Source organism: Prunus avium, chromosome 2, assembly GCF_965620075.1.
Source record: "Prunus avium chromosome 2, drPruAviu1.hap1.1, whole genome shotgun sequence".
NCBI lineage: Eukaryota > Viridiplantae > Streptophyta > Magnoliopsida > Rosales > Rosaceae > Prunus > Prunus avium.
This window is the reverse complement of record NC_142285.1, coordinates 28145200-28166721: the sequence shown is the minus strand read 5'-3', so window position 1 is coordinate 28166721 and position 21522 is coordinate 28145200. Positions and strand designations below refer to the sequence as shown.

General features: G+C 36.4%; 2 protein-coding genes and 1 pseudogene across 8 annotated transcripts; 1 reads left to right on the top strand and 2 right to left on the bottom strand.

Moving 5' to 3' along the window:
• ASG1 (nuclear factor 1 A-type protein (DUF1005)) lies at window positions 1–6139 on the top strand. 5 transcript variants are annotated; one of them, XM_088249253.1, is made up of 5 exons: window positions 1–407; window positions 2728–2800; window positions 3337–3428; window positions 3762–4420; window positions 5199–6139. In XM_088249253.1, the coding sequence occupies exons 4-5, from the start codon at window positions 3813–3815 to the stop codon at window positions 5899–5901; spliced, it is 1311 nt and encodes a 436-aa protein (XP_088105379.1). In that variant the 5' UTR covers window positions 1–407; window positions 2728–2800; window positions 3337–3428; window positions 3762–3812; the 3' UTR covers window positions 5902–6139. The 5 variants fall into 5 exon arrangements, with proteins under 5 accessions (XP_088105379.1, XP_088105377.1, XP_088105378.1 ...); XM_088249254.1 differs by lacking the exons at window positions 1–407; window positions 2728–2800 and adding an exon at window positions 2947–3216 and having other exon boundaries at window positions 5199–5292; window positions 5366–5555; XM_088249251.1 differs by lacking the exon at window positions 2728–2800.
• A 1646-nt stretch (window positions 6140–7785) lies between these two features.
• KIS (tubulin folding cofactor A (KIESEL)) lies at window positions 7786–10055 on the bottom strand. Of its 2 annotated transcripts, none has more exons than XM_021957404.2 (4): window positions 9898–10055; window positions 9369–9527; window positions 8164–8250; window positions 7786–8082 (listed from the first exon to the last, which is right to left on the bottom strand). In XM_021957404.2, the coding sequence occupies exons 2-4, from the start codon at window positions 9519–9521 to the stop codon at window positions 7978–7980; spliced, it is 345 nt and encodes a 114-aa protein (XP_021813096.1). In that variant the 5' UTR covers window positions 9522–9527; window positions 9898–10055; the 3' UTR covers window positions 7786–7977. The 2 variants fall into 2 exon arrangements, with proteins under 2 accessions (XP_021813096.1, XP_021813097.1); XM_021957405.2 differs by having other exon boundaries at window positions 9369–9522; window positions 9898–10054.
• A 1343-nt stretch (window positions 10056–11398) lies between these two features.
• On the bottom strand, window positions 11399–21064 carry LOC110756044 (glutamate receptor 1.4-like; annotated as a pseudogene). Its single transcript, XR_015833717.1, has 5 exons — window positions 20772–21064; window positions 12807–14109; window positions 12376–12679; window positions 11915–12294; window positions 11399–11773 (listed from the first exon to the last, which is right to left on the bottom strand). The product of XR_015833717.1 is annotated as a glutamate receptor 1.4-like (transcript).
• Window positions 21065–21522: the final 458 nt, after the last annotated feature.

Genomic DNA, 21522 nt, shown 5'->3' with positions numbered 1-21522 from the left:
GAGCAAACAAAAGAAACTGAAAATGAAAGTAAATTGTTTATGGTGATGCAGAGTGAGAAGGAGATGACGATAGCTTTTTGGTTTCGTTATTCTGGGAGGAGGGTGTTGTTGTGTGCTGTGTGTCCTCGTGATCCGTGCACAGTCTACGTGATATCCAAAGCAGCAGAAGACTCAGTTAAAATAAGACTTCAGCAAAACAACAACAACAGGAAGAGCAGCAGCAGCAACAACAATAAATACCCACTTCCCATATCTTTCTGTTAACTAATGAAGCCCTCTATCTCTCTTCCTCTTTCTCTCTCTCTTCTTGCTCGGTTCACATCAATCATTTACTCATAATATTTATTGCAACCCACATTCGCTTCGTTCCTTTTCCCTAAAAGAAGAGCAAGAGACTTCTCGTATTGGTAAGCCAGTTTTTGGTGTTTCTCTCTGTTGTCGTTGTTGTTCTTTTGTTGGGACTTCTTTTCTTCACATGCTTTGCTGCTGAATTTCTGCTCTTGTTTCAGCTCCGCAAGTTAGGTACTCTATTTCTTTGTCTGTTTTTCTCTTTTGTTTCTGCGCTATGCTTCCAGTCTTTGTTTATGTGACTCTAAAGACTCTGTTTTTTTAATTCAAAATCTGAATGTTTCTTATCTTCTGGGGCTTCCATTGTGCTGAATTATGTGCTTGGTTGGAATATTTTTGTGGGTTGAGCTTAGCTTGTTGAAATTTGCACTGGGTTGTCTTTTTTTTGGCTCAATGGTCTGCTGGTTGCATGTATTTTGCTGTTGAGTGTTTTGGTAACAACATGAGAGTTTGAGATGGTTCTGAAATTTATTGGTGTGTTTAGTTGTAAATTTCAAGTGCAATTGATTCCTTAGAATCCTAAATTTTATTGGTCTATGGGAAACTATCAGAGCAACACTCACTACAAGCTTCCATAAATTGACCATAAGTAAAACAATCAGCTTAGGTAAATCAATTTTTGGCTGAAAAGATTTGTTGCTTTCTTAGTGTTTGTACGTCCCTATGTTCTTTTCCTGTTTCTCAGTAATCAATATATAATGGAGTGTGGTTGACTTACATACATGTAAAGGAATGCTAAGTTGGCTTTGCAAAGATGTAATCTGACTCAGAGTTGTTACATTAGTGTGAAATTGTGTCGAAGACTTCTCACGGGTGATAAAGAGGGCAAGTTAATGGCGTCCCAAGAACAACCCTAACAAACAATTGATATGAGATGTTTTACCCTCAATGGATACTTATCTGATGCTAACTTGGCTCGTATATTCATTCATTTAAATGGAGCTTCACCTATTGGCCAAGGTTGGATAAATGCCAAATGGACCTCATATTTCAATAATTTTCTCAGATCACATGGCTCTTTGTATAAATGGAAAACTTATTGTGTGTATCGGATACACACCATGGCATGCCGGCTTGGTGTATTGAATCCACCCATATTCTAACCGTGTACAATCATTAACACAGTATAATGGTTTTGGTTCAACATTTTGGGCTTAGACATTAATGATTGTACACTCTGTTATAATATGGCTGGATTTATACATTGGTTGGCATGCTACTGTTAGACCAAGTCCAAGTCACGAGCAGATTGTTATTGATAAGTCAGTTGTGGATTTGAATTTGAATAGTTGATATGCTGATAATGTTATTTTGATATGTTGATAATGTTATTCTCTCTCAAAAAAAAGAGATATGTTGATAATGTTATTTTGTAATTTAGCAGTTTAGGTGTATTATTTTCTTCAATCCGCTTTTTCCAAAAAAGAAAGCAGAAAGACAAAAGAAAATACGATCCTACCTTCTATTAGTGTCTTCCTTATTTCATATGGGAATTCTAGCAGAAAACTACTCATGTGTATAACAACTATTTTGAGCGAATTATTTGGGTTGTAAAGTAAAATACTTCTATTTTTCATGGAAAATTAATTCAAGTGAAAGATAGGGAATTCCCGTAAGGCACTTGTGTGTTTTTTTCCTTCTGTATGGAACCATGGAATAATTGACTAGAAAGTTGTTCACTTGATTAAGGAACATGAATGAGAGTAATAGACAGCTAAATCAAGTTAGTTGAGTTTTGGCTGCGCTGTTTGATAATTACAGTGATAAGGTATATTGTGTGATTTGTCAGATGACTATCAGCTTGTGATTATGATGGGACAGCTTTGGCTTGAAGCTGGTAATCTAACACTACTGCTACTGGAAAAATCCAGGAATTTGATTTGGCCTTAGTACTGATATTAACCTGATGCAAATAGAGCTCTGCAGGTGTGTAAGCTAAAGGGTTTGTATATCTTTTAAGTTGGGTTCTTCCTTGCATGGAATCAAAGCTTATTCTTGCTGGAAATTACTATGGATTCTTAGTCAGTAGTTGATCTAAGAATAAAAGAGAGACAATATTGCTACCTCTCTTATTTCCATTTTATTCCTCTAAGGTTGGATCATATGATTTGAGACAAGTATGAAACAGTCATTTGATAAAATGGGCATTGTTGGGGTTTACTTTAATATTTCAGAATGCGAAAATTAGATTAATTCAGAGGATGACCTATACCTACGAAATATACTGAGATGCTAACAGTGCTGATGATATGTGTTGTTGTAGTACACTAAGGTGGTCTCAATCAATGAATTGATGTCAGAAATTAGACATAATTCCTTTGTGCTTCCCTCATCTTTCTGCTCCAACTCCTTTATGATCCAACTGTTCCTTCGTTTTAGGATGAAAGGATGAGAACTCATTTTTGAGGCAGTGGGGGAAATGGTTGAAAGTCTAACATAGATTTAACACCAGGTACTAGTGCGGTAATTACTTTTGCAAATTGAAGAAAATGTTTGAAATCTTTGGAATGAACTACCATCATTCTTAACCTATTTTAATCCTTTTATTAATTCAACTCATTTCTTTTTCATCTGCTTCTACAGCTTGTAATGAAATGTTGACCGCATCTCTGCTCAGTATGAAACTTTGATGTATTTCTCAGTGTAGCTCCCTTAATAGGCAGGCTTATTCACCTTTGTTAGGATTAGAACTATGGCAGTTGTTTTGGATCTTCCTTTCCTGTTCTTAAAGTGTTGTTTATTGTCCTCTTGGTTCACTTTCAATGTTTTTGTCTAAATACTTGTGGTTCTCCACTGAATTTTCATATCTGGCTCTGGTTCTCTCCATATCGGTTCAGTTTATTACGGTGGAGAAATTGGTTAGAAAGGGTAAAAGTCACAGGCCTATGCCTCTATTATATGATCTTTTTTGTTATATTCATAATGGCACTTCTTTTCACTTGTTTGTTCTTCAAATATTAAAGTAGTTATTGGCATGTGGATTGACAGGCTGCTGCTCGGACACAAATCATCAAGGAATTCAAAGTTTCAACAACAATCGTGTATTGCAAAGGCCTCTGAGTACACAAGGAACTGTCTATGTGAGTATATTTAAATAGACTAATGGTGTAACCTGTTTCTCGTCTGGCCAAAAACCTCCAAAAACCTGTCTTTCTTTTAGTGTTTACCATTTTCTTACACCGAACACTATAACAACTTTCATATTCCTTCCCTGCAGTCAACTGAATTTTCATTATATACTTGTCTGATTTTAAATAGGTTTTTCTAAATTCGTTTTTGTATGTGTTTTAACTTACTACATGATGTTAAGATTTTTTCTACTTTCCTTTCACTTTTAGTTACATGATGCCATCAGATTTCATCACTTAATATTTTGCGATCTAAAAATTGTCACTATTCTGCTGGTGCCACAGGCCGTCCAAGAATATGGCTTTGGATATAATGGGGAAATTTTTGTGACCAGAATGGATCCTCAGGCTTTTATTAGGCTGTCAATAAGCTCACTGGGATTGAGGATTCCTGGAACTGCGTTGAAGTCTGAAAAATCTGGGATTCATGCATTCTCTTCTCCATATTCGTGTGAAATTCGCCTTCGAGGATTCCCTATGCAGACAGCGTCAGTCCCCTTAGTATCCTCTCCTGAAGCTACACTTGATTCTCATACCATTGCCTCAAGTTTTTACCTTGAAGAATCAGATATTAAAGCGTTGCTGGAACCTGGGTGTTTCTACAGTCCTCGTGCCTTTCTGGAGATTGCTATTTTCACAGGGAAGAAGGGGTCCCACTGTGGTGTAGGGGTCAAAAGGCAGCAAATTGGGACATATAAGCTGGAGGTTGGTCCTGAATGGGGGGAAGGAAAGCCAGTGGTTCTCTTTAGTGGGTGGATAGGTATTGGAAAAAACAAGCAGGAGGGTGGAAAATTGAGTGCCGAGCTTCATTTGAGAGTAAGATTAGATCCTGATCCAAGATATGTATTCCAGTTTGACGATGTCACAAAACTGAGTCCTCAGGTTGTGCAGCTTCAAGGCTCCATTAAGCAGCCTATTTTCAGTTGCAAGTTCATCCGAGACAGGTGATGTGATTTATGTTATCTCTGTAACTTACATTAAATGTTTAAAGCTTTTGAAAAGGCTGCTGTCTAGTCTCATCTTCTTTTGGACATTCAAATTGATGCATGAAAACTATGTATGGAATGCATCCCTGAGAAAAAAAAACACAAGAAAATTAAAAGAAGCAAAGCATAAGGACAAGTATAACAATGATTGCAAAGAACAATTTATTTTTTGTCAAACATTTATGCTTGTTCTAGATTCTTGTTGGATGAATAAGGCTTCCCAAGTTGTATAGTTTTGACTGGATTAGTTTCAAGAGGCAATCGTCATTTTAAATTTCCATTGTTAGGTACAACAATTTCGGGTGCGAATCAGCATTTGGTTGATTAGATTGTCACATTATTGTCATGGTTGTTTTCTTTTTTGAACATTCACTGTGCTTGGCTTAAAGTCATTTTCCGTGTCCCCTGTCGGTCTTGTTTCCCTGTTAGATGTTTAATAGCCGTATTCTTTTCTATTTGAATTTTAACATTCGCCTTGTCAGGAATCAACCAGGCGTATATGTAACTACATAATAAATTTAGTAATAATCAAAACATTTCAATTTAACAACGAATATTCAAGATATGTTGGATACAGTATATAGCGTACGTAATTCTATCACCGAACTTTGGATGCAGTTTTCTAGAATCATGCAAAAACCGCTTATTCATTTTCTCCTGCTATGGACAAGTTGGTTTTCTCTTTTACATTTCACCTTGTGTCGATGAAGATTTTGATAGTTTAATGAATTGACAGGGTTCCCCATGTGGATCCATTGAGCACATACTGGTCAGGTTCTGCTAACAATCCTGATCTCGAATCAGAGAGAAGAGAGAGAAAGGGATGGAAGGTGACCATACATGATCTCTCTGGCTCGGCTGTTGCAGCAGCCTTTATAACAACTCCATTTGTTCCATCAACAGGTTGTGATTGGGTTGCAAGGTCCAACCCAGGAGCTTGGATGATTGTTAGTCCTGATCCTTGCAGGCCTGACAGTTGGCAGCCATGGGGAAAGCTTGAGGCATGGCGTGAGCGTGGCATCAGAGACTCTGTTTGCTGCCGATTTCGCCTTCTTTCTGAATGCCAGGAGGCAGTGGAGCTCCTCCAGTCTGAAATCCGCATCAATGCTGAAAAGGGTGGGGAGTTTTTCATAGACACAGACAAACAGATGCGAGCAGCAGCAGCAGCGGCGGCCGCCAGTCCAATACCAAGCCCACAAAGCAGTGGAGACTTTGCAGGTTTAGGTCCAGTTGTAGGTGGTTTTGTCATGAGCTGTAGAGTGCAAGGGGAAGGAAAGAGCAGCAAGCCATTGGTACAACTAGCCATGAGGCATGTTACATGCGTGGAGGATGCCGCCATCTTCATGGCTCTTGCAGCTGCTGTTGATCTCAGCATTGAGGCATGTAGGCCCTTCCGCCGGAAGTTCAGGAAACCATCCTTCCATTCTTATGAAAATTAAGAAAATTCGAGTTAAAAAGAATGGAGGTGATTAGCATCCATGTACCCAAAACAGCTATGTTTTTCTTGATTGCTGTAACATCTGGGGTTGTGTACAGGAAACTGTTGTTACAACTCTCAAAACTTTCTAATGGTAGCATTAAGCCAAAGTGACGTCATTATACATCGTTTGGACAGTAGTTTCTCATGGTGTCAGAAACTTTCTAATTTTGTAAATACTAGAAAGTTGATTAGAACTTGACTGCCTTTTTATTTTTTATTTTTTATACAAACGATATTCTATTTTAATATAATTTAAACTAAGTGGATGAGATTTGAACTTGGATGCATGCAGAGTAGGAAGCGCATTTGCTTTAGCTAATTTGGCTAAGCACCTGCGAACTTTATCTGCCTTTTAGTTCTTGAAACACTGAAAAGATATCCCCAAACCTCAAAATTATGGTTTTTAACTTTTTATGACCAAGCCAACAAACAAAACTAAACATATGAAAAAAAAAAAAAAAAAAACTGGCCTCGGAATCTAAATTGGGCCATGACATTGTAGCTGGATGTGCAGCAATATTTTGAAGCTGAAAACCAGATGAAGGCAAGGCAATTCTGGAGTTGCTGTCACATGCCACTACAAATTGGGGCTATAGCACTGGCCACTTCATGGTGGCTTTTGGTTTGTGGAGGATTTGAAAGACTCATATGTTTGCAAGTGCTATTGCTGAATCATGTCCTATATTGTGACAGTTTTCAATAAGTAAATAAGAAAAAAAGGGGAAAAAAAAAGAAGAAATTGCTCTCAGAAATACAGGGAAATTGAAGCTTGATGAATGATAGGGACAATAAATTGCTTTCAATCATGCAAGGTAATGGATAGTGATGGATTCCGAAATTATTTTTAAGGGGTGCGGATTTGAAATAATAAGATGATTATAACACAGGAACGTAGAGAATAATTTAACCCAAAAAAAAAGGGGTGGGTTGACCGAAAAAAAAAAAAGGGGTGGGGAAGAAGAAATATTTGTGTAGGTTTCTTTTGATGCTACGTCGTTTTCAAGTGTGACACATGGACTTAATTGATAACAGATGGATCCAACAGGAAATGAAAAGGAGAGAACAGACCAAATACTAAGGCCCAGTAACATTTTCGAAGAATATTTTCTGAGAAAGAAATTGAGAAAACGAATTTGCATTTTCAGGATTCGAGAATGAGTTTGGTAGATTAATTGGAAAATAAATTCCGAAAATAAAAACAGTGAAAACTTGGGACAATTTGAGAATAACAATATGTGAGTTATTTTTCAAGTATATTTTTTTGCTAATTTCTATCCTATATATATATTTTTTAATTATGATATTTTTTAAAGGCTAAAATTATTATAAACAATGAAAAATGTATAATTCGATAATAATAATGTATAATTAAAATAAATAAAAATTCTAATGTTAGAAAAACTTCGATAATAAAATTCTATTATCTTTAATTTAAAATAAATATAAAATTGAATAATATATGATGGTTTTATCATAAAATTAATATACACCCGTGTAACAAAATAAAATAATGAAGTGAAAATAAAAATTGAAAAAATAAATGACAAATGAAAATAAAAAATAAAAAATCAGACCAACCAATAAAAAAAGAAAATAAAAAAAGGCAATCAACCAATACACAAGATAGAAAATGAAAACGATAATTTGGTGTTTTCAGTTTTGTACATAAGTTTGAATTTGTTTTCAGAAAATAAATTCCAGTGAAAATGAAAACGACATACCAAACGCGTTTTTGGTAGAAAATGAAAACAGGCGTTGAAAACGTTACCGAACGGCCCCTAATAATTCTTTTCATTTTTTCCATTCAACATGGAGTACAAACTGAAGTTCAAGATTGTCAATGGAAACTGAAAGAGAACCAGCACGCAATTTCAATTTATATACTGAAAAAAGTAGTAATACAGGCAACAGAATAAGGCTCCTTGGAAAACAATGTCAAGGCAACAACACCACATGCCCATCGTTTGAAACACGAAAAAAAGCAAACGGGGATTGAAAACCACCTGATGTTAGTAAATGTTACAAAGCTACAGCACTAGGCTTCTGTCGTCTGAAATAACTTATCAACTTCGCCAATAATGGTTCGAGCTTCTTCAATTTCAGGGCCTTCCTTCTGGTTCAACTCTTCTTCTAATTCAGCCTGAAAATAAAGATCAGGCTTAACAAATTGGGGCTAAAGGAGTTGATATCCAGAGTAAAGATAATGAAGACTTATACATACCAAAATTCCTTTAAGGTCAGCTAGTGAGGCCTCCAAGCGCTTCTGACAATCAGGAAGCATCATCCTTGATTCAGCCAGCACATTTTCCTGTAAGGAAAACAAAGAACAGATGAATTTAATTTGGAATGGATAGATAGCTTTCCATTAAACCTTTTGACAACAAAGTAAACAGCAGAGCTTCTCCAAGCAATCAAAGGCAGGATTGAGTCGATGACCTTTAGTCTAAACATTATGTGATCTAATAGGGTAATTTTTGGAACAACTAATGAATCTTCAAAATGTTAAAGAACAACTAGTAAACTAATTTATGCAGTTTAACTTTGCACTAGTCACAGTGCTCAACATGATATTTGGTAACCATATCTGTACTTAGTGTATATTGCGGGCTTCTATGCATTCCAAACCTTTATTCTTCTGTGATAAAACTGTTAAATTACCATGATTTCTAAGACATGGAAGTAAACAAACGAATCTGCGCATTTATTTGTACATGCACACTGCGCATTGCACATCTGCACATCTATTAATCACCACACCAATGTTTCAAAGATTGAGTCAGATGGCAAAATGATCGATTACAAATTTCAAATAAGTCATCAGATGATAGGAACTTGGCCCTAAAACTTTACTAATGGTAAATATACTGATAGAATAGCTATTAATGAAAAATTAAGAACAAACGTGGGGCTTATTTTTCTAATATTGTGGTGGAAGCGTGTTAAGTGATTTTCCACATTTGTTCATGGGGGTAAAGTATATCTTACCCCTTTCTAAACATTATGAGGTTTCAAATTCCAATAACAACAGAATGATAAGCAGAAAAGTAGAATTGCTGCAGAAATTATTTAAAAGGAAAAAAGTCAACCTAATTTGAGAAATCTTAAGAAAGCTGTATGCTTCACTAAGTCGAATAACAGATTCCAATTGCAGGAAATGAAATATACCTAAATAACATAAATTGCAAAGAACAGATGCGACTCACATGTCACAAACAGAAAATATGACAAATTCCACAAAACCATGCAATTCCCAAATTCTACAAATCTTAACTGAGCTAATAACTGAACTAATTTCTTGTTTTCAACTAATCAAACGTCTGAAACAACAATAGTTTCATAAGAAGAACAACTGCAGTAGTATATAAATTTAAAAACGATGACAACTTGACGATGCAATCTGGTCTGTGATGCATGTCTGGACCATACCTGTTGCTTCAGGTCATAAGGGTCAGCTCCTTTCTCCTTCATGTCTGCTGTTTTTGCAGCTTCTCTCTCAACCTCCTTCTCATAAGAATGAAGCTCCTTAACAATGCGTTTGCAAGTACCAGTCTTGATTTTCAGATTTCTTAGGGTTGCCATACTAACCTATCAAAAGAAGCACTTTCTTGAGTAAAATGCAAACTATAATAAATCATTTTCGAAAAATATCCCATTTGGATACGGAAAATCTCCAAAAACTAGGATACGAATCGGCAAGGATACCGCAATTAAATAGAAAATTTGATTGTTCATCTATCATCTTCTCATTCGCACTAGAACTATTGCCCACATCCCCACACTACTCATTTCTGTTCGAACATATCATTTTGATAAAGGAAATTATTATTAATCCATAAACTCTGGACAGGATTTGGATTTGGTTATCACGAATGAAGTTGAACTAATACATCTACGAAGTAAGTGAAGGAGCAACAAGAAGTTAACTTCAGTTCAGATTTAAAATCAAGAACAAAACCTGGTGGGTGGAGCAGATGCAGAACTTTCAGTGGAGAAGAAGAGGCTGGACCGTTATCCTTTCGCAATTTCTTTCTTCTTTGTTCTTCTTCTTCCTTCTGGATCTGGACCTCTGGTTTTTTGAGTTGCTGCTGCCGTTTATTTTAAATTGGGAAAACCTCGAGAAGCAGAGGCTGGGCTGGGGTGAAAAATCAAGTTTTGAAAATTACATTTGGACCCCATATTTGTTATATAATTTTAAACAACGACATAACGTTTCAAATAATTAGAAAATAACCCCAAATTCTTTCACCTTATTTTTTGAATTATACTAGATTGAAGTCTAGTAAATATTTTGGATATTTTCAGAGTAAAATCTAAATTTTTCTTTAAGTTTAAAATAAAACAATCTCCACTAGATCATTGATGTGACTGATAAAAAACAGAGAAGGATTGACTTCGGAAATGAAATTTCAACTCACTGATCTATAAGATTAGACGACTATAAACATCGAAATTACAACCTCCAGTTTACAATTTAGTTCAAGCATTATGCACATAAGCATAAGTGGTATTTGGAATGAATCGTGACAGAAAATTGTGAGATTATATAAAAACCACTTAGCATTGTGGGATTTGAAGTCACAACGGTAAAATGCATGATACGTATATTCATGTTTACATGTACTATTGTATGGATTAAAAGGTTAGATATGCGAAGTTAAGCTAAATTCCTGTTATCATCATTTAGTTTAGCTTTAACAATTATCTTTGATAAGACTTATGTCCCTACTTATAATTTCGCTCACCCTTTTATTGAATCGGGTGGGTCACACTTCGTGCAATACTTTTTGGTCCATGTGGAACACATTAGGTTCCGATAAAAAAAAGGCCTTGATGAAGTAAAATTCATATGGTGGATTACGCTACAACACTGGACTGTTTGTTATTAGATTTGAATCCAACTTTTTAAAGTCAAAAACAGAATTTGAGTTAAAAACTCAAAAAATCGGTTTGCTAGACCTAGTTTTAAAAACCTAAACTCAAACATAATTAAAACACACACAAATACTTGAAAACATAAAGAAATTGTTTTTTTTTTTTTTTTTTTTCTAAAAACAGTTTTCAAGTTGCATACCAAATAAGTTTTTGAGTTTTAAAACATGAATTTTAGAACTTCTTCTTTTAAATTTTTTTGAGTTCTCTTCCTGAATATGATACCAAACAAGTTTTTGAGAGAGAGATCAAAGTTTTTGAGTTCCCTACTTGAATAAGATACCAAACACTTTCGTGCATAAAGTAATAAATTCCTCGTTAGAGAACTGATTCTTATATTACATCAATCATCTAAAATAAAAAAAAAATAATATAAATTTACATATATGCTTAATTGTACAAGCAAAGATATATTGCTTGAAGCAACTCAATTTATACTATCTGTAAACACAACCTTCAGAATTTACCCAAAAAAAAACAAAAACCAAAGTTTCTGCTAATTAAACACACTATAATCAATCTAGTTATTAGCTCGCATCTTGTATTGTAGTTTCTTCATTCTCATTGAATACCTTTTTGGAGAGGACCTTTCTTACGTGCTGCCAATATTTCTTCTTCACGACATGCCAATATTTCTTCTTCATGAAATGCCAATATTTCTCTTTCAGTAAGAAAACTGTGAATAAGAGAAGAGCAAAAGCTGAAGAAACCCCACTAACAAGGAATAAACCACGAAAACTGTGGAAGTTCAGAGCACTTGGATCACTCGTTTTGTCCTCAAACAGAAGATTTGATTTACTATGGAACCACGCATCTTCCATCTCTAAAAGCTTTCCTTCTTCTCTGAGAATTTCAATTTGCCTTGACATATCTTGTGCCAACTTGGAACCTTTAGGGAAAACCTGAGTTAAAAAAATGAACGAAAAATTAATCAGCTAAATCATAAACGTAGTATTATACTTTCTAAATTTGAAAGTTTCTTTCGTGCCTTCAACGTTCTACTTAAAAACATAATTTTTTTTTATGATACTCAGGTTACTCACAAAGCCAAAACCATTGGTGGTAGACTTGGTATTAATCATGGAGTACTTGGAGGAATACTTTGCTAGGAAGATCTTGATGTAAGGAATCTCGTCGATGATCGCAGAAGCACCACCAGGCTTATTTCCTCTGGACAAAGCATCAATATATGCTTCTTCTGACTGATTAAATTGCTCGATTCCCTTAAAATCGAAGTCTATCAGTCCTAATTTGGTGAATGTACCAATTTGGTAACCTACATAGTCCAGTTTTGAGTTCAACTGTATCTGTTTTACTGTCATCATTGAAGTTAAGGTGGCAGTGTAACTGGAATTCAATATAAGCACTACAAACACCCATATGATCACTACAAACTTTGCCGAGTTGTTCAACAACTTCTCCCCTGCAACACAAAATGTTTAGTTGAGAATTGACTTGGTAGGAAAAACATGCATGACTCGAAGCAATGAGATCAAGTGCTTACTATGAGCAAACACAAGGGTTGAGAAGGAGAACCAAAATATTGTTCCAATTTGTTGCGATGGTGAGCCTTGGAATTCTTGGTTAACAGGCTTCTCAATTATCCACACAACAAAACCCGTCAGAATAAAGAAACCAGCGCTTGTTATCCACAAATCTGCTGAAAGAGGTTTCAAGAAGATCCACATGGTTTCATCTTCTTTCGGCACCAACGTTCCCGTGCCTAAGTCAGTGAATGGTACAGTAAAATCAACATATAAAGATCTGTTCCATGTGATTGTCGTATCTCCAACAACTGCGTCAAATTTCTAGTTTACCACATATTTTTTCCCGGGGAACCAACAAGTATATTAGAAAACTTTTGTATGTAATGATAAATGACAAAAAAAAGAAGGATAATTAAGCACTAACATATATAAATCAATCCAAGCATACCTGAAGATGGACTTGGTAAACAAGTTCGTTATAAGTCCCAGCCATATTTCCATTGGCATCCTCAAATGGAATAAACTCGTAATGCACTTTATACGGCAAGGCTTCGATTACAGCTTTGAATACGTCTATACAAAAGCCAGTGACATAAGTTTTGTTGGTTTGAAGATCATGGTGCACACCTACGAGTTCCTTGAATCCCAATTTCACTGGAACACCAATTCTCAATTTTATTTGATTACTCAATCGCCTTTTGGAACTTTTCATGGTTGCTTTTGATCCTCGGGGCCACACGATTCTTTTCAGATCATAGGTAGAAAGTAAATTTCTTCTATCGTTAAGAAGGTGCAACTCTTTTGTGTTTCTTTCTCTGCTAGGCCAAATTTTACTCCTTCTCTCCTCTTTTCCTATCACATTTACCATCCCAAATAATGCACCTGAAATTAGCTTCCCATTTAAGAATTGAATTTCACCACTTAAACCCTTAGATCTCTTTTGCAATATTTCTCTGAGAAGCATAACTCCATGTTGGGAGGATCTTGTAGAATTTTTAATCTTTACCCTTTCAACTGCTTCAGCTAGAGCCCAAGTTGCATCATATGCCCAAATTCCATTTGGACTTACCTCCCTCACTTCGATACCGGGTTCCTCCTTGTAAAATTTCCTCCTCAGTCTTGAAGTAAGATTGTGGAGGCTAGTTGATGCTGGAATGCAAGATTTGAAACCTAGCACTCCTTGGATCGACTCATTCATAGTTGAATCCATGGCGTGCATGAAGTTCAGGTTGAATGATGTCATAATCCAAGCATAACTTTCACTCATCATTCCTAGCCTTTTGGCATTCAAGAAAAGGCTCGGAGCAAGTAAATTCGACATCATATGCACAACAAATACTTTAGTCTTCAATGCCTTTAGCTTTTGTAGCTCTTCAATAATTATTTCATTTGTTGAGGAGGGAGAGCAATGAAACTTTCATATGAAATATGAATATTTTTCTTTTGAAAGGCATTGACCAAAGATGGAATGGTGGCTCTCCCATGTTCTGTGTCCTCATATAGAAGAACAACATCCTTCCATTTGAGGACTTCAACAAGGGCACTGATTCCGATAACTTGACAAGTTTCATCTTTCGTGATATCGATGAAGAAGGTATATCTGTCAGTGAGAGAAGGAGAAGCACTGTGTTCAGAAAGGGACATTACAGGGACTCTCGCTGCTTCACCTAATTCTGCAAAAAGGTTTGCTTCCTTACTTGTTTGTCCACCAACTATTGCTTCCACTTTGATGTTGTACAAAAGATTAAGAGCTGCATTGTGCGACAAAGGTAGAATTGAAATTCTGAACATAAAAGCTCATAGGGTTTATCATATGTATATAATCTCTTTAGGTCCAAATGGGAACAATTTTTTTTTTGCAGATGTTAAATTTATGAAGTGTAAGGAACAATGATAGTATGGTGCAAATTCTCGTCACATTTTCATGTACAAGAATTGAACTTTATTCATGGATTGATCTTTCCATTTACTTGTCTAACCTATGAAAATGATTAAGTAATGGAGATCAGAGTGTCGTGTTCATGAGATCTGATTATTACTTAAAGATAAGTTGCTTATGCCTCTCCCTATATTAGACATGCAAATCCGGGGTTTTTTAAAATTGTTTCTCATTTTAAGTTAATCCTCTCCATTGCCAAACATGGGTTTCAAGTCTTATGTAATCCAATCCAGTCCAGTGAGGCATAGTGAGGCATACCAAACAACCCCATAAGGTTTAGGGTGTGGACAAAGTTGGATTCTTAGGCTTATTTCGATGGAACATTTTTTCTTCAAAATTATCCTCACAAGTTTGGCTACTAGGCTTTCATAAATTGACACAAAAAATGAAATCTGAGGAAAAGTTTACCTTATAAAGTCCTTAAATTTCACGAAGTCTTGTTCTAGCTTTTGAGTCTGTAAACTTGCTTGATTATAAAACTAAGGGGGGCACCATTGCTCTAAAGCTTGATATTTCCTAAAGCTTATGAAACTATTAAATTAATTGGGTTTTTTTCCTTCATGTACTACATCCACCTTGTCTATAACTTTTGTCGAATAGATCTAGCTTGGCGCTCCTCCATTCAGTTAAATTTACACTATAGCGATTGGTACCTATGTTGATGTTGGCACACCTAAGAATACCAAAGGAATCAGAGGAAACAAGTCAGTTTGCATACCCAATAAGCGGGTTCTGCCGCTCGAGTGGACGTTGATCGGTTCATAATTGTATATCATTTTGTACCCTTCTAGCTTATGATTTGGTTATGTTATTGAGTTAAACTTGTGCTTTTAATCCATTTTCTGTTTTGATAAGTCCATAATTTCATACACTTGCTTGCCTTCTTTACTTAGTGCTTTTGCTTAGTTTCTCTTTATTTTGAGTCACTTACCTCTGTTTGTGTGTTTTGTAGGTTAAGATAGCAAGAGATCACATTTGATGCAATTCATGCATGTTAAGGGCTGATTGGGATAAGAGCAAGAGCTTAAAGACAAAACCAAAGTTGGGCCACACTTCTTGTCAGTCCAGTTTCGTAAGTCACCTTGCAGGTCTCATTTCAGCAATCTGCACAACTCGGATGAGGAGACATTCTTCATAGAAGTTGTTCAATTGGGTGTCTAGTATAACATATCCAAAATTCAGCCCAATTGAACATATGTGGAGTCCTTAGCCCGTCCAACACTGAACCATGCTCAGGAGGATTTGCAGCTGCCAGCTTTGAGCCTTGTCTCCTCCTTTAAGCCATGTGCCTCACCCATGCTGCAACTGAATTTGGATCCAACATAATGAGTGAAGTGGGGAGGCATTCCAGCTATGAAATTCTAAAGGATCAAGTTGGTACATGCTGGAGTTATTATAGAGCAAGCATGTGCATGCATGTGAAGCAAAAAGAAAGAAAAGAAAAGAAATGAAATGAAGTCAATTCCAGTCTCTGTTCGGCAGCCAACTTGCAAGGCCCAAAACGCACACTTCTACTGCTCCGATGGGAATACTTTCTTCATAGAAGTTGTTCCAATGGGTGTCTAGTATAACATATCCAAATTTGAACCCCATTGGATACGTTTTGAAACCTCTGGCCTTCCTACACCAAGCCTGGTTCAGAAAACTCGTTTTTCAGCAACCAAAAGGCAACCACATGGGTTGGCAGCAAAAGGCAACCACATGGGTTGGCAGCAAAGGCAGCCACAACTGATCACCTTTGAACCCATCTGAAGATGCTTGAGGTGCAGCAGCAAAAGATGAAGGATGGTGTGGAAATCCATCATGATGTTCCTCCCTCTTAGCCCTATAAATAGAGAAGCCTTCAAGCTTCAAATCACACCCCAAGGGGGGGAGCTCTCAAACACTTCTCTAGAGCTCCCTTCCCTTCTCTCCCTCAAATTCTCTTAGTTTCCTTTCAAGTTGTCAATTGTTGTAACAAAATGATTTTACTAAATTTTCCTTCAAGTTTTCTTAGTTCCACTTTACTTTTATTTGTAATGTACATTCTTTCTTAAGTATTCAAGTTTAATTAGTTTCCAATTTTCAATTATGGTTTTTGTTCTTATTCATTATGCTTATAAGTTAATATGCTAGTTTGAATGATTGATCACCATTTAGGCTTGCATGTTAGCTATCTTGGTTTGAATTAAGAGTAGACACCATGCTTTAATTCGAATTGAACTATGAATAGGAAGAGTATGTATGGACATTCGACAACAGGGATTAGATACATGCTTGGTTGTTTAAATTGTTCTTCTATGCTTAATGGGTTCCTAATGCTTAATTTTAGGTTAGACAACAAATGATCAAATTAGGGAATTAGGAACACAAGGTTATGACCAAACACCATGGCTTAATCATACTTTAGCTAGAATCAATCCATTAATCTAAATTGAACTTGGGAACTTATTTGCTTGAGTTATTTTCTTTCTTTATTGTTTTATTTATTTCCTTTCTTGTTCTTCTGTTTTGTGTAGGAAAACTGAATTGGATTATTCAATCACCAATCCCTGTGGAATCGACCTCGCACTTACATATGTTATACTACCGAACGGCTCGTGCACTTGCGAGTATCACAAGTTGAAGATGCAGCTGAATCCATTTTGGTGCAGCTGAATCGAAGCAACAGACGTGAGGCTTGCTTGAGCGGCGGACACGTGACGCGTAGACTTCAGCTTGTTTTAGGAGTGTTTTTCCTAGGGTTTAAGGGTATCTTAAGTTTGCTATTCCTTGTAAGATTGCACTAAAGTCCTATAAGTATAAATAGGCATCTTAATGCTAGGTTTTTCACAAGAGAGAAAACAAGGGCATTCAAATTGGATTTGAGTCGGGTGTGAGAGGAGAGAGCTAGGGTTTAGTAAGAGCTAAGGGGTTCTTCTTTGTAACCAAAGGTGTTCTTATTACTAGTGAATTTCTCAGGGTGATCACCAAGAGGACGTAGGCACAACACCGAACCTATATAAATTCTTATGCTCTCTATGTGTTTGCTTTAATCACTTTGTGTGTGTGCGCTTCTATTCTTGCATGGTTTGTGTGTGTGCTCGTTGCGTAATCCATCAACGACAAGGTTTTGTAGTTGACTTCGCACAACAAGTGGTATATCATAGCCTAGTTTGCGGTGGTTATTATTTTATGCCCAAATTCTTTTACAACTATAAGAGCAGTGGTGGGTTGAAAATGGTAGGCAACAAGAAGACTGATGGAGAAAGCAACTCTCAATCAAAGAAACCACAAACAGCTAGCATGAAGGTCGAGTTGAAGTTGTTCACGAGCTAGGAGAACTTCATGCTATGAAAAAGAAAAATGAAGCATGTCCTAGCACAACATCATCTCAACGTAGTCTTGGCAAGCAAGGAAGAGAAGCCGAAAACCATGAAAGACGAAGACTAGGACTCGATTGACAAGTTAGCTAAGGGAGCCATTTAGAATTACCTCAGGGATGAAGTGTTGTGTAATATGGTGGAAGACATTGTGAAGCAGACATGAGAAAAGCTCAAATAGATGTTTGCAGTGAAATCATTGTCAGATAAACTCTTCTTGACAAATGAGCTACTAAATCTTCAAATGGAGGAGGTTGCAAATATGATGGAGCATATTAGCACCTTTAATAGGTGTATTACAAAATTGTAAAAGATGGATGAGATTTATAAGACTGAGGTCAAGGCTATGATGTTGTTGACATCCTTGCCTTCATCCTATAAGCACTTTCGAATGACGTTGATGTTCTGTAAAAGTACTCTAAACTTTGAGGAGGTGGTGCAAGACGTCCTGACGTATCACCGGATGACTAAACGTTTCGAAGAAGGCTCTCAAGGTGAATGTCTAGTTGTAAAGGCCGAAGTGAGGGGTAGATAAGTAAGCATGAAAGCAAGAAAAAACATTAAAGGGAGGTCAAAATCCAGGGAAAAATATGGTTGTTTCAAGTGTGGGTCAAAGGATCATTTGAAGAAAAATTGTCCTACTTGGAAAGAGAGGAGGAAAAAAGGGAAGAAGCCAACAACACAGCTTGGGTTGCGATGATAAGCTTTTATTAGTTGATAGCTAATTCTGATTTACTTGGTATTTCTTCAGGTAGTTCCTCTTCCGACTAGATTTTGGATTTTGGGTGCTCGTATCATATGTGTTTTAAAAAGTATGGTTTGATACATATGAAAAGGAAAATGTTGGCGAAGTTGTGATTGGGACGACCGAGTTTGTAGAGTTGAAGCTACAAGTACTATCAAGGTAAAAATGCATTATGGCATTGTTAGGACGTTGGGAATGGTTAGGTACATGCCTAAGTTGCGAAATAATCTTATTTCCCTTGGTACTTTTGACAAGAATGATTATTCCTCCGAGGCCATTAGAAGAGAACTCATAGTTTTAAAGGGTACACTTGTGATTATGAAGGAAGAGATTCAACATAACTGCCTATATAGACTATGTGGTACAATGGTGATAGGTGGAGCAACTATATCTACCGAGAATGACTTAGAGGATGACACTAAACTTTGACATTTGAGGCATTGAAGGGTGTGCATAGCTGCACACTTGAGTTATTCAAGTATTGTTCCATGGGGACGCAGTCTAGGGGTGGTATTCAAGCAGCAAGACAAGGAGGAAAAAATCACAGGTGTGCTTAATTATATTCACATGGACATATGAGGACCAACATCGGTTAGATCGAGGGGTGTAGCCCACTATTTCTTGACATTCATGGATGATTTTTCTAGGAAGGTTTGGGTCTACATCATGAAGGAGAAATCTAAGGTCTTCACCAAATTCAAGGAATGTAAGATGGAAGTAGAGAACCTTATGGGAAGGAAGATTAATATCCTAAGGAGTGACAATGTTGGTGAATATAAGGAGAGCAAGTTCCTTAAGTAAAGTAAGAGTGAGGGTATCAATAGGCATTTCACCGTGAAGAATATGATGCAACATAATAGAGCATCGGAAAGGATGAACATAACTCTCACGGAGCGTGAGAGGTGCATGAGGACTCGAGCAGGCTTACCTAGTCATTTGGGGAAGAGGCGGCTAATCACACTTCATATTTGGTTAAGCGGTCTCCATCGGGATATCTTGACTTCAAGTGTGCAGAAGAGGTATGGTTTAATAAATCAGTTGATTATATCTTGAGTTCTTTGTGTGTTTGCTTTTATCGTTTGGTGTGTGTGTGCTTCTATTCTTGTGGGTTTGTGTGTGTGTTGGTTGCATAGTTCATCAATGACAAGGTCTTAAAGTGTTCACAACAACCTTGTGGTTCTTTGTCCTGCACACCAGAGATGTTCATCAATATTTATAGTCAAGTTGTGACTACAGAGAACCCGAGACGTACGGTTGGTTAGTGAAGTCTTAATTTAGAAAAAAAGACCAAACAAAAATCAATAAGTTTGTGAGGGTGGTATCAATTGGTTGATGGATGGGATCTAAATAAGAAATTGAAAGATCAAAGATGTAGAAAGGGTATAACACTATGATTAACTATATATACACACACAAATATATATATATATATATATGTACAAACTGATTTAAAAGGTGTATTCAATTGAGATTTTAGAAGATTTTAAAGAAGTTTAAAAGTTCAAGTGTATTCAATCATGAATTTATAAAAGTCTATAAAATTCTGGGTGTATTCAATCCAGACTTTTTAATGTCTATCTAAATTTGGATGTATATTCAATCATGACTTTAAAAGACTACATAAAAATTTGGGTGTATAAAAAAATCATTGATTTTAAAGGAAATGCAAAAAGTAGTGGATTTCGATTGATTTTAGATTGATTTTAGGTCATGGTCTTTGCTTCCCCCCTAGATATTTTGATAGATATATTATTTTTATTCTCAAGATATGATTTCACCACCTCTATTACCACCATCTTGTCAGGGCTATCACCATCGCCACCATTGCCGCCACTACCTCTACCACCACTGCTGCCGCCACAGTTACATCCACTGCCACTACCACCACCCCACCACCACCTCCACCACCACTACCACCACCACGTCCACCACCACCACCGCCACTACCACCACCACTACCGCCATACCACCTCCACCACCACTCTACCACCACTACCACCGTCACTGTCACCACCACCTCCACCATCACTACCAGTGCCACTACCACGACCACCACTGCCACTACCATTACCACCACCACTACCACTACCACTACCGCATATTCTTAGGAAATTCAATCAAAGTATATGTGGAGTTTAAGAAAGTCAAATAAAATCCATAGAGTTCAAACTAGTTTAAAACCCATTAAAATCTTAATTGAATACGCCTTCGATGAATTATGAATTTATGTGTCTTATAAATAATTATTTCTTATAATTATATATTATGATTAAAGAAGATATATTTCAAACCTAAATCTCCCAAAGCAAGTTTTGTTTTTCTTGTTTTTTTTTTTTGGGGTCAATCTCAAAGCAAGTTTTATACAACGTGTCATAAAGAATGGCTTACCAGCAGAAAGAGCATGTAGAGGTTTTGCTTTGGAGTCCCTACTATATATGCAGAACTACTCTTGTGCTGTAGTTACTATGAAGATGGTAGAAATCAGAGAGGGCCATGGAAATGCAACTGTGAACAATCTTTCCTTCCCTTGATTCCATATCAAGAATCGCCCCGACACGAACCTCTTCCACGATACTTGGACTATCGTAACGCATTTTTTCAATTGCAAAACAGAAGTGACCCACAAGGCAAAAGAAGGTTACAACACCAAGAATGGGTTGCTTCTTCCCTTGAACCTCCATATGCATGACCAACTTATTAAGAGTTAATAATAATGCTGATACACCGTCATGTGATCATCTAGCTTATACATATATGGGGGACTGAAAGATTAGAAAATTCCACTTATCAATATTCAAGGAAGAAACTTCAATAGGTACTTGACCAATTTTAAAATCTGCAAAGAAAACAACAGGCACTTGACCAATTTTAAAATTTTAAAAGAAGATAGACCAAGTACTTGACCAACATGTTGCTGATATAAGTAGAATTAAAAAGAAAATCAAATTGAGGCAGGTGGGTGTATTCAAATTAAGACTTAATGATTTCAAATGAGTTATAAAGTTGTTGAAGTTAAATTTAATTTAATGGAATTTGACTAAATTTCACAAACTCCACGTATTGACTGAATTCGTGTATAGATTTTAATTGAATTTGTTAGACTTTTATTATTGATTAAGGTAGACTCGGAGAATTAATA

What these genes read in the sequence shown, in the direction of transcription:
- KIS (XM_021957404.2), bottom strand. Translation starts at nt 9,521, where the DNA reads ATGGCAACCCTAAGAAATCTGAAAATCAAGACTGGTACTTGCAAACGC. An exon ending in CTTATGACCTGAAGCAACAG is followed by an intron (nt 8,251 to 9,368) that starts GTATGGTCCAGA and finishes TTTTCCTTACAG; the next exon opens with GAAAATGTGCTGGCTGAATC. An exon ending in CTGACCTTAAAGGAATTTTG is followed by an intron (nt 8,083 to 8,163) that starts GTATGTATAAGT and finishes CTTTATTTTCAG; the next exon opens with GCTGAATTAGAAGAAGAGTT.
- ASG1 (XM_088249250.1), top strand. Translation starts at nt 3,111, where the DNA reads ATGTTTTTGTCTAAATACTTGTGGTTCTCCACTGAATTTTCATATCTG. An exon ending in GGAGAAATTGGTTAGAAAGG is followed by an intron (nt 3,217 to 3,336) that starts GTAAAAGTCACA and finishes GTGGATTGACAG; the next exon opens with GCTGCTGCTCGGACACAAAT. An exon ending in TGCAAGTTCATCCGAGACAG is followed by an intron (nt 4,421 to 5,198) that starts GTGATGTGATTT and finishes ATGAATTGACAG; the next exon opens with GGTTCCCCATGTGGATCCAT.